At 56.0% G+C, this 12,241-nt stretch overlaps 1 protein-coding gene across 6 annotated transcripts in view; it reads right to left on the bottom strand.

Moving 5' to 3' along the window:
- Positions 1-12,241, bottom strand: part of IQSEC1 (IQ motif and Sec7 domain ArfGEF 1) — a 369,892-nt gene that overhangs the window by 25,394 nt on the left and 332,257 nt on the right. For all 6 annotated transcript variants that reach the window (XM_032842816.1, XM_032842819.1, XM_032842817.1 and 3 more), the window contains one exon: positions 464-625. In XM_032842816.1, coding sequence (XP_032698707.1) covers positions 464-625 — 162 coding nt within the window. The remainder of the gene's footprint in view (positions 1-463; positions 626-12,241) is intronic.

Here is a 12,241-nt window from a genome sequence, read left to right as displayed (position 1 = left end):
GCTGCCAGCCTTTGTTAGACTCTTACCTCTAGGTCTCCCAGCCAGGAGAGGCAGGAGAGAGACACAGAGGAGACAGGCACTGGGGTCCCTCTGGGCTCCTCACACCGCATCCCTCCACCCCCCAGCACAAGGGCATGTCAGGATGGCTGGCAGTCAGGCTGGGGGAGTGAGCTCAGATCGCCAACCCCACCCCCCCACCTCGAGCATGGTGGTGGCTCTGCCCTGCTGGAGAGGGATGGAGGAGTCAAGGGTGCACGTTGGGGGACCTGTAGGGTTGGTGTGTGAGCTGTAGAGCCAGAGGGTGGATGCACGTGTGTACGCCTGGTAGGGGGTGACGTGCAAAACCACGTGGGGTGTCTGTGTGCATCTAGGAGCAAGGAAGAGCTAAGGGGTAGATTTGGGCCATGTTCCAGCGGCACAGGTCAGTACCCCCGCCCCCACACCTCCCGGCCCTGGAACTCACTCGAGCACGTCCCGGTTGAACTGCTTCTGCCGGTTGCCCAGGAACTCGCCGATCATCTGTCTGCTGAGGCCCTTGCGCTGCAGCAGGAAGTGGGCGACCCCCACTGGTGTGTCGGGCACAAAGCCGCGCTCGATGAGGTACTGGACGCCCTTCTCAGGCTTCCTGGTGAGGGTGGGGTGAGAGACAGGCTCAGCCGTGGCTGCCCCAGCCCCTCCTGGCTGGCCCTCTTCCCTGGGGACTCTGGGTGCCCGGCCCTGGTCCGTCGGAGGGACCCAGAACTGTGCAGACCCTGCACCAGGCGGAGGCTGGGACTGGGCCATGAGCTGGTGCGGGGCTGCAGGTGCCAGGGCAGGGACCGTCCCACCGCCCCCGTGTTCTGCACTGCCCCATACACCCCTTGGTGTAGAAGTCAATGCCCCGAGTTTCACTTCCAGGCAGACTGGAACCCCTTGCCCAGCACATCCTGGCCGGCCCTCCGCCCCACCGATAACAAACTACCTTTTCTGTAAGGACTTCCTGAGTTAACACAGTCAGGTGCCTGGAACCACACGTGCACGAAGCACCATGGAAGGTTCTCACGACTAGCCCCAGCTGAGAGGAGAGGAAGTGAAGTTGCAGCCTTGACCCTTCCTGAGCAAAGAGGGTTTCTGGGACAGGCTAGGCTGGCCCCGCAGGGCCGAGGGAGTCCACCTGCACCGGGAGCCATGCGGCCTGGCTGCACTGTGGTGGAGGAAGGCCCCCTCACGGGCTCAGCAGGGGCCCAGGCTGGCCCTTTCCTCCCTTTGGGCCTCTGTCCCCCTGCTGGTCTGTGGCATGGACCAGGCTTGGCTGACCTCCTAGGGTGGTGCGAGGGGGTGACCTCGCACTCTTGGAAGGCAGATGTCCTCTGACAATCCCAGAGCCTCAGACGGGCCTGAGGAGCTGTGGAACCCTGGCAGTGTACCCGGCACCCATGCGTGGGTGGCGGGGGGAGCCGGGCCCTCCCGCTGTGCCCGGCAGGTGGAGATCAGAGTTCTGATCTCCCCTAGCAGCCTGGAGGCAGCAGCGGGTATCCACCTGTCCCCATAAACCATGTGGCTCCTGACTGACAGCAGCATCCAACACAGACTGTATTTCCACCTGCAAGCAAAAACAGGGCCCCTGCTGCAAGGTGACCTTGCTATTTTTAGCCCAGGATGACCACACACCCTAACATCACCTTCAGGCGTTCAGCTGGGAGTGGCTGCTGGCCAGCTGGGCCCTGGCACGGCTCCCCCTCTCCTTCCACAGACCCCATTCCTCCCTAGGATTCTGGTGTAGCCAACCAGGAGCTTCTCCAGCTGCTCGGCTGCTCACGCTCCCTCACGGCCCTGCTCCACTCCAGCACCCACGGGGCCCCAGCCCATGCCCACTTCCCTCTTCCTCATCTTCGAGGTCAGAGGTCACCCCGGCAAGCCCACAGACGTCTTTTCTTTAGCTTACACGACGTTAACAGTAGGGATTCTAGTGAACACACAGAAACTGGGGTAGCTCAATCTAGAATCCAGATTTCCAGCTTCTCTTGAAAAATCAGGCCAGCTGGCACTCCCTGGCCTGTGCTCCTGTGTGGCCGTGACCAGAGTGCTGGGCTGGGCCACGCCACTCAGGCATCCCGTCAGCCCCTCGCCTGGGGGCCCAGATCCAGTCCTGGCCTACTTCCTTGGGGGGCTGGCTGCTGTCCCCACTTGGCCCCCTCCCGTGTTTACACACCAACGTCACACAGTATCTCGGACTTCAGGATCCGGGCTCCTCTGCCTGGAAGGAACAGAACACAGTGGAGGAGTGGAACACACCGCAGGAAGGAGAATCTTACAAGGGGCCATGGGAATGCGGATTCTTCACAGATTAAGTACCCAGACTCTACTTTCTTGTTAGGTACTGCTCAGGATGACGGCAGTGATGGGGGCTGGTCAGGAACACCCCACAATGGCAGGCTCTAATCCTTGGTCTAAGGACAAAAGGACTGAATCAATGATAGCTGGAGAGGAGAGGGAGGGGTTTCTGCAGGAAAATGAGATGCTTTCTCTGAGCAGGTGACACTGGGCAGTGACCCAAGTTCTTAGAAAGGTTTCTGGGTAGAGGCAACAGTGAACGCAAAGGCCCTGAGGTGACAAAGGGTTTTGCAGGATCGAGGACCAGAAGGCTATCTGGGGTGGCTAAGAGGAGGGATCTTGGGGGAGGTGAGAGGAGAGCAGCAGGGTGGGTGGGCTGGATCCCACAGCGCTGTGGAGGCCACAGGGGGAATCTGGCTTGCCTCTAAGTGAGAGGAGAAGCCGTAGTGTGTTCCGAATCGGGCAGTGATGGGACCTGACGTCTGTGCTCTGTGAAGGGCAAGGCCAGGTCTGAAGTGTAAGCTCAGCGAGGAGCCTCCCACAGGCATCCAGGCTGCAGGGCAGGAGGTGGGGAGAAGCACTCAGTTTCCCAACACTGCCTCAGGGTAGAGATGACAATAATTACTGGTGGATCCGAGGTTGAACCCGATGGCTCCTGCTTCAAGTCTGAACCAAAGGTGGGAGGGACTGGTTCCACCCGGCAGGTTTCATCGTGACGTCACAGGAGAAAGGAATCTGAACTCATTGGACCTTGACTACTGACCAGGAGCTTGCCCAGCAACTGAGGCAAAGGATGGGGTGGCCGGAGGTACAGTTAGGGAGCTGGGGTCGGGGGTGCAGTCCAGGCTGGGGGTCCAAGGTCAGGATGAACGTGGTTCTCCAAGGAAGCCTCTGGATGGCTTTATGAAGGTGAGTGGTCTGGCCTTCACCATCCTCTTCAGGCAGTGCGCTGGACATCCGAGGATGTGAGTTCCCGGCCTGTGGAGACCTTGCTGGTCCCGTCTACCTCAACAGTGCAGTGAGGCCCCGAGTGTGCTCTTGGGGGCCCTGCCAGGCCTCCTAGATCCACCTGCTCCCTTGCAGAGCTCCATGCTGACTCAAGGGGAACGTGCCCTAGGTCTTGCTAAATGTCACACACAGTGACCTGCTGGGTGAAGGGGAGCATGGGGAGGAGTCATTAGTGCTGTGCACCCTTGTGGCACTTAGGGGACCAGGTGACATACCACGGCCAATGCACTGTGAAAGAAGGGATGCGTGGCTCTTCCTCTGGGAGCCGTGTGATCTCTATGGTGCCTTCCCTTGCCATAGGGAACCAGGGAGCCCACTGTGAAATGATTCCTCTGCTCTCTAGTCCCTGAGAGACTTGGTGCACACAGCACCTGGCCAGCCTGTGACAGATGCTGATGCGACAGAGGAATTAAGCTGTGCTGTGTCAGCAAGCCAGAGCCCACCCAGACTGGCAAAGAAGGGGGAGTCTGGCTACGAAGCTGGGTCCCAGGGAATCTGGTTCCACCCCAAGGCACAGACACAGTGGTGGGGCTCTGTCTCCGTCCCCAGCTGTGGCTTTCCATTCCCTTCATTATGAGGGTGCTGCGGGACTTCTGTCTGGAACCCCAGGCCCTAAGTACTGAAAAGGACACAGACTGGGGTCACCTGGTTCCTATCCTTGGGTCCAGCAAGGGCCTGGCTTACACAGAGCTCACCCAACAGAAGAGGAACAAAACGTGCCCCGGGGAAGGCATGCCTTTGCCGGCATCACCAGCACCGTTTTAAAACCTTCCAGGGCCTCGCAAACCCTGCAGGACAAGATCTGGGCTTTCTGCCCCTGGATTCACATCTTCATTCATTGCACAAACATCTATCGAGCACCTCTTCTGGGCCTGGGGTTGTGCTAGCAGGTCTGTGGCCCAAAGTCCCCATCCCTAGAGACGCCTGGGTGGTTCAGTCAGTTAAGCGTCTGCCTTTGGCTCAGGTCATGATCCCAGGATCCTGGGATCGAGCTCTGCATTGGGCTCCCTGCTCAGCTGGGAGCCTGCTTCTCCCTCTTCTTCCGCCTGCCATTCTGCCTGCTTGTGCTCGGTCTCTCTCTCTCTGACAAGTAAATAAAATCTTATAAAGAAAGAAAGAAACAAACAAACACCAAGAACCCCACAAAAACCAACATAGCCCCATCCTTGAAAAACACCCTAGCTGGAGCGTGGTAAAGGTGGAACATAAACTCCCAGGATACTCCCATAAACTCCCCAAAATACTCACAGCACAGGAATCACAGGTATGTTCTCTGGAGCCAGAGGCCTGTGCTCAAACCCAGGCTCCACTTACAGGCTGGGTGACCTGGGCCGGGTTACTTAATTTCCCTGTGCCTCAGCTTTCCTGTCTGAATAATGGGGCCAGTGATGGTGTAGACGGTGGAGGTACTGTGAAGGTTAAATGAGTCAATGCCCCTGAGCCTTCAAAAATATTGCCAGTCCTATGGCTCCAAGAGGAGGGTCAGCAACAAGCAGAAGTAAACCAAAGCAGTACACGGGGACCTGGAGAAAGGCGTGGACTTCAGCGGGAAGGGGCGGGAGGGATGACCCGGAACCACCTCCCTGGGGAGGTGGCACTGAACCGGGAGCTGGGAAGAGGGATCCCAATAGAAAGAATGGCCAACGCAAAAGCCATATTTGACTCATAATGCAAAGAAGGCACAGGAAGGTCAAATAAGTGGCCTCTAGGAGGCCAGGCGACAGAAAGCGTGCCAGGAGTCTCAACCCATTCCTCTGCTCCAAGAAGCTCCGCAAAGTTTCACTCTGCCCTCCCCCTCCACTGCTGCTGCAAAGCCTGTCTGTCGGGCTGCCGGGCCAGCTTGCTTCTCTAAGGGCCCAGTGTCAACAGGTGCTGAGGGGGACATTTGCACCATCTGCACCTGACCTGCCTCTGCGCTCTGGGCCCCACTGTAATGGGTCCTTGAAAAGCTTTAGCAGGACAGGCTGGAGTGGGAGAGGCCAAGGCTTGGCCCTGCTGTGGGCCGCCAGGTGGGGCCGGCTTTGTTCCACGTCAGCTGCTGATTCAAACTTGGTTGTGCCAGGCAAGCGCCTGCAGACCCCACCAGGGGCGGCTCTCATGGTCACCTCCTGTCCCTGGGCTTTGAGCAGTCAGTGGGGACACTGAGCTGGCGGGGCCCCAGGGAGGGCGGTTACAGGGCGGGCACCGCGCTCACAGCTCACCCACTTGCTGGAGCCTCAGCTGAGTGCTCTGCAGGCTCTTGTCCCAGCAGGGCTCTACAGGCTTCTCCTGTCCTTTCTAGTTACCCGAGCCATCGCGGAGACATGCGAGTGGTCGGCAGCGAGCCAGCCTCCGGATTTCCCACCCCACCCACTCTGTCCCCCTGAGCCCATGGGCTGACCTCACTCCCAGCCTGGCCACTCAGAGCCCCTGATCCTGCTGACCACCATGAGCAGTCTGGAGCAAGACAGCAGGAGCCGACGAGAGAGGAGCAACTCTCTTCCTGCCAGGGCTGCTGTGAGGCTGGACCCTGGGCTGGGGATAGCTGGCAGGCCTCCTGCCCTGGTGGGGCACTGGCCGGGAGCTCTGGGGAGAAAATGGCCAGGAGATGCCCAAACAGCTTTCCAGATCCAGACCCAGTAAGACCTCTGCTTCCACCCATCTCATTGGGTTCCTGTCGCTTGCAGCGGAAAAGGCTCTGATGAACAGAGACCAACACAGGGTCTGTTTACCTGCAGGGCCCGCAGATCCTCTGCGGTCAGGGGGCCGAGCCGTCCCCGTAACGTCTCCGCTGACCACGGGAGGAGGGACTCACCAAGTTCGGTAGTTGGACCCCTGTGTGCCTAGAAGCACCCTTCAATTCAGCGATCTGGGCTCAAATGCCCCCAGCGGCCTATGAAGGAATGACCGCCTTCCCTCTGCTTACATACTTCCAGGGCCAGCAAGCTTACCACCTCATCAGACAATTTCATGCAGCTCTCTGGTTTTTACAAAGCTCTTCCTGATGCTGGGAGCCCAAGCTGAATGGGGCTTGTCTTTACTGCAGAGAAAAGGTGGAGGAATCGCCCTCCATCACGGCCGGCTGCCCTGCGGGGCCTGCCTTGGCTTGGTTTTCTTACCCAAGAAACTGAGCACCAGATACCCCAGACCCAGGAGGCAGCTAGGGACCGCTAGGGCCAGGAGAGTGGTGAGGGCCACGGACTGGATTCCAGGGGAATGGAAAGCCGGCTTCCTTCTTAGTAGCTCAAAGTGCTCCGAAGAGAGCTGATCTGTCAATGGTCAGCACTACCAGCAACGGTGAATAGCTCGCCTGAACCCTGGAGCCAGCATGTCTGGCTCTGTGGCCTCGAGCTAGCACCTGACCTCTCTGAGCCCTGGCTCCCTAGAGCCAAGTGTCATGGGGTCACCGTGAGGATTCAGTGAGCTGATGCACATGAAGTGTTTCGCGCAGCGCCTGGGACCTAATACGTGTTTATATGGGCTGGCTGTCATCACTGGTGTTCTCATTACTCACAAGAAACAGGTCATGCATGAGGAGCATGGAGTTGGGGCTACCGATCAGGAGCCCACCCACAGCTCTTCTGCTCACTGAGAGAGGCTGGCCCCGCTCTGTAGCCTCTGAGCCTGATTCCCACGCAGGTGGAGAACAGGTGACTGTCCAGGGATGCAGGAAGGGTGAAATCTCGGAGCACCCCAGACTCATACCAGGGCTCTCCTCCTCCCCTCTGCAGAAAGGAATGACACCATGGGAGCACCTGGCAGGCACCAGGGGCTGGGCCATAGGTGGAAGGGACCTCTGAGAGCCCCTTGAACAGCTCCCAGCCCAAGCAAGAGTCCTAGTACACTGTCACACCAGGTGGTTGTTGAGGCCCTAACTTACATGCTCCTCAGAGACAGGGCGATCACTCCTGGGATGGGAGTATCTGTTTAATCACAGGGGAGCTCTGGGGATGAGCACACTCTTTCAGAGGCAGGAGAGGTCTGGCCAGGTCTACCTGGACAAAACTGGCCTGGGCTACAGTCGCCTGGGCTCTTGTCGGAGTGAGAGAGGCATGAAAGAGGAGAATGACGCAAGGAGACCCATATCCCTGAGCACATGTGTGTAACACAGGAACAAGGGACCCCATTAGGGCTGTTGGGGTACTGACCCAGGCTCCTAGCGCTGTGGTGGCCCAAGGCTGACCTCTCCAGGGCCATGTGGCCTCCTCTGGGTGGTGTGGCTTTTCCTCCCGAGCTCGCCATTTACCTCTGTGGCCCAGTGAGCTGATGGGGGGGCATGGGGCCACACATGTAGCGGCCATTCCCACATGGAGCCGGGTGAGGCGGTGAGAGTTCCTGCTGGCCCACCTGCTGGCTGTGTGACCTCAGACAGGTCACCCTCTTGGGACCTCAGTCCACCCATCTGTACAGTGGGGTTAATAAGAGTCTCTACCCCCCAGCAAGACAACTTGTAGAACAGTGTCCAGCACATGCTAAGCACAAGGAACTATCAGCCACTGCCATGACCTCTGACTGTTCTGTCCACCAAACCACCTGCAGGGTCCTCCTATAGCCCGTGTTCCTGGAAGCCCCCAACCCTTTGCTCTGGGCACAGCAGCCCCAGCTGGGACCCAGAAGCTCCTTCTTGCTGGTGGGCCCCAGGAAAATTTCTTGGTTCCACTTCCTCTAATCCTCATCAGGCCCTGGGAGGCAGGAACCTTGTACCCATTTTCCAGATGTAGGTGGCAATACTCCAAGAGTGCAAGGACTTGCCATGTCCCTGAAGCTGGTGTGTAGCAGAGCTGGGGCTGAAGAGCTCTTGCCTCTAGTTCCTGGACCCCCACCCTCCCTCTGGGGTCATGAGCTCCAGGAGCAGCCTGGGGCCTGTGAAGAGCAGGTGCTTGGGGGAACATCTGGATGTCAGGCAGACTACTGCCTCCTCCAGGGGCCCCAGGGATGCCCCTCCCTGCCCACCTCCCTCACGTTCTCGGGTCTCCTGTTTTGTTTTTCCTCTTCGCTCGTGGGCTCGCTTGCCCACTTTGGGTTCCTCATTCAGATCCTCCATGCCCTATTTGGGGATGGGGGGTGGCTGAGGTTCTGTGTTGGGAAAGCCTACTACGGGAAGAGGGTGGGAACTGACAGCTATCCGGAGGGCGGGGTGGGCCTGGGGGGGAGGCTGGGGGCATTTTTCCCATGATGTCCATCAGCACCTGCCGTTGTGGACCCGCTGTCCCATTCTGCCCCACGCCCTGTGTGAAGCCAGACTTGCCGCTGCCTGTCCCTCAGTGCTCTAGACCAGCGCTGTCCACGAGCACAGCCTGGGGCGGCCGAACTTCGCCAGATCTGTGCTGTCAGGCACAGGGGCCACGTGTGGCCCATGAGCACCTGCGCCATGGCTAGTGCGCGCCGGGGGCACTGGATTCGTGTTATGTTTCTGTGAACTTTAACCTCAGTAGCCTCCCTGCAGCTGGACTGCAGCACTGGAAACACACAGGCTCCCCCAAGTGAGTCTCGGAGCTGAAGGCAACACTGGTGACGAGTTGGCCAGGGTTGCTCATGGGTCTCAGTGAGCGGATTCCAAAATCCATGTGGAAGAACCCCCGCCCGAAACAGCCAAGACAGTTTTTACGAAGCCCAAAGGAAGGGGTTTTGCCCTAAGAAGCAAACGCACGAGACCCCAAGCCTGCTGCTCGTGGAGGAACAGACAGGCCCTGGAACAGTTAACGTGGAGCTTTACAAGCGTCTTCGTTTGGTTCCCTGATCTGTCCGGGCCCCTGAAACACAGCCTGGTGTGTGGCAGGCGCTCAAGAAATAGCTGCTGAATGAATGAAAAGGTCCCATTCATGAGGAATTAGATGGGACTTCAAGTCCACGAAGAAAGGACAGATTGTTGAATAAATTGTTTGCAAACAACTGGCTAAGCTCTACAGAATAATAGAAGTTGGGGGGCGCCTGGGTGGCTTAGATGGTTGGGCGCCTGGCTTCAACTCAGGTCAAAATCCCAGGGTTCTGGGATCGAGTTCTGCATCAGGCTTCTTGCTCAGCAAGGAGCCTGCTTCTCCCTCTGCCTGCCGCTCCCCCTGCCTGTGCTCCCTGTCCCTCTTTGACAGATAAATAAAATCTTAAAAAAAAAAAAGTTGGACCCCTCACCTTGTGTGGTTCTCCTCTCCAAAACAAATTTCAGCTTAAAGTCCTAAAGGGCATGGAAATACACTGAAAAAAAAAATTTTTTTTTAAAGCTATTTATGATTTGGGGCAGAGCCTCTTTTAATTTTTATTATTATAATTATCACTGTATTGATGATTTGGGGCAAGGCCCCTTTAAATTATTACTATTTTTAAGGTAGGCTTCATGCCCAGCGTGGAGCCCAATGCAGGGCTTGAACTCACCACCCAGAGATTGTTACCTGAGTTGAGATCAAGAGTTGGACGCCTAACCGACTGAGCCACCCAGGTGTCCCTGGGCAGAGCCCTTTTTAAAATAAATAACATGAAAAGCCAAAGAAATGAAACAAGAAAATACGAATTTAGCTAATTAAAATTAAAACCTTCCTGTACAGCATGGTGACTGTGCTTAATAATACTGGATTGTTTACTTGAAAGTTGCCAAGACAGTAGATCTTAAAAATCTCATGGCAGGAAAAAACAAATTGTAACCACGTGTGGTGAGGGATGGTAACAACTTCTTGTCATCATTTTGCAATATACATAAAAAATGGAATCATTACCTAGTACACCTGAAACTGATGTTGGATGGCAATGATCTCAATTTTAAAAACACAACAAATTATAAGCACTTTTGTTAGATGAAAAAGCACAAAGTTAAAAGACATATATCTGAGAACCACTGAACCGTGGTTCAGTGAACACTGAATTCACTTTATAAGGGTGAATTTTAGGATACTGTGAATTATAGCTCAAAAGAAAACAATTTTAAAGACCAACGACAGACAGAAAATGTTTGTACTTACAAAGTATCAGTATCCACAACAAATAAAGAACTACTGGTAAATCAACATGACAAACATGACAAACATGACAACATGACAAACAGCCTGAGAGAAGAAAACGAGGCAAGAATATAAACTGGGGGCCCCTGGCTGGCTGAGTCAATGAAGCATGTGACTCTTGATTTCAAGGTTGTAAGTTCAACCCCCATGTTGGGTATACAGATTACTTAAAAAAAAAAAAAAAAAAAAAAGAGACACAGATGCTCTATTGCTCCATTTTAGATGCTGGGAAATGCAAACTAAAAAGACCAAGAGACAACCATGTCTACCCTTTGATTGGGGGTGGGGAAAGAACACAATGTTGCCAAGCATGTGGGAGAAGGAGGACCTCTGAGATCCAGCAGCAGAGAGAGGAAATGGATAGAGCTCCCCTTTAAAGGCTAAGTTTCCAGTGAAAAATGTGCCTACCTCAGCCTCCATAATTCTGCTTTTAGCTAGCTTCTCTACAGACTCTCTTGAGAGTGTATGTAAAGACACTCCTTGTCCTCTAGAGTTGGTAATTACGAGGAAGTGGAAGCAAGGGGCCAGTTCAATCGTATGGCTAGCCCCACACCAGGAATCACTACAGAGCAGCAGGAGGGAGGGAGGTGGCCCATGCACACTGATGGGTTGGGGTGGGGCGGGGGGCTGGCTCTCCACCAGCAAGCTGTGCAGTAATATCCCAGTAGGATGACGTCCACAATCCCAGGCCCCAGATAATGTCAGCAAGGCCACAGCGGCAGCAGCTAACACTTGGAAAGGGCTTCCTCGGTGCCAGGCACTGCTCCAAACACTTCACATACCTGCTTCCTTACAACTCACACCCTGTGAGGTGGACACTATTGGGCCCAGAAACACTGTACAGACGGAAGGCCAGGCTGTGGGCCAGGGCAGTCTCGCCTGGGAGCTGTGCTCTGAGCCATGGCTGTCTGCGGTTCCTAAGAGCGCACACATGCACGGAGTGAAGATCTGGGAGGAGAGACTCCAAAAACGACAAGAGCTTAAGGGAACATTATCCTAACTGGAAGGCTTTCATTTTCCACGGGGAATATAGTCCCGTACTGCACCCATAACTAAAATCAGAGCTAGAGAGCATCTATACAGACCAACGCTGGTTGGTGGAGGGACTGTTTTTTTCTGGCCTCCACCTGTCGACACGGCTGGGACCCCCATATCAGCGATGTGGTGGGCTCGGGCACTAAGGGAGCCCCCAGGTCAGTTCAGCCCCCTGCCCAGGAGGGCCCTGGCCTGGGTCTTTGAAGACCTGGGAGCTGGCCGTACCCAGAAGTGGGTGGGAGCAGACTTCTGGGACAGAGCTCAGGATGGGCTCAGTAGAATATGGTCCTTTTGGCTAATGTGCTGGCTGGCCACAGCTCGTGCAGTGGTGAGGCTGTCCCTACGTGCCGTGAGCCATGAGCTGATGGGGGTCTCAGGAGAGAGCTCCCAGGCGGATGCAAGGTCCTTGAGACTCGAAGTTCTCAGCTGAGTGAGGACCAGCGACCCAGAACCTGCTGACTGCTCGCATGTAAACGTCCTGTTCCCTACACCCTCCCTCCAGAGACAGGCCTCTTTGAGTCCCCTGAGACAGTGCAGCACTTCCACCTGTAGCAGGGATGGCTCAAAAGTGCCCCCCAAGCCTCCCTCCACCTCGAAGAGGAAGCAGAGAGTGGGTAAGTACAGCGGATGCCTGTCAGTTGCCACCGGGCAGTCTGGCCATGTCCCCAACCTCAGAGGAGTCAGCGCCAGGCTGACGTTCGATGAGCCCCAATCCCAGAGGCCCTGTGGATGGAAATGATGTGAAATACGATGTTTAATAACCAGAGCCCGCCGGCGTCCCTTCCAAGGGAGTGTGCAGCCCTCCTCCCCTTCCGCTTGCTATTTTCGGCCATGCTAAGAATAGCCTGCTTTAAATACCCGTCTCCCTCCTTAAATGGGCTCTCAGGACTGCCCCCACAGCACCTTTCTAGAACTCC

This window comes from Lontra canadensis, unplaced genomic scaffold, assembly GCF_010015895.1.
Source record: "Lontra canadensis isolate GAN:19392208 unplaced genomic scaffold, GSC_riverotter_1.0 scaffold133, whole genome shotgun sequence".
Taxonomy (NCBI): Eukaryota; Metazoa; Chordata; class Mammalia; order Carnivora; family Mustelidae; genus Lontra; species Lontra canadensis.
Note: the sequence above shows the minus strand (reverse complement) of the source record. Positions and strands in the feature narration are given on the sequence as shown.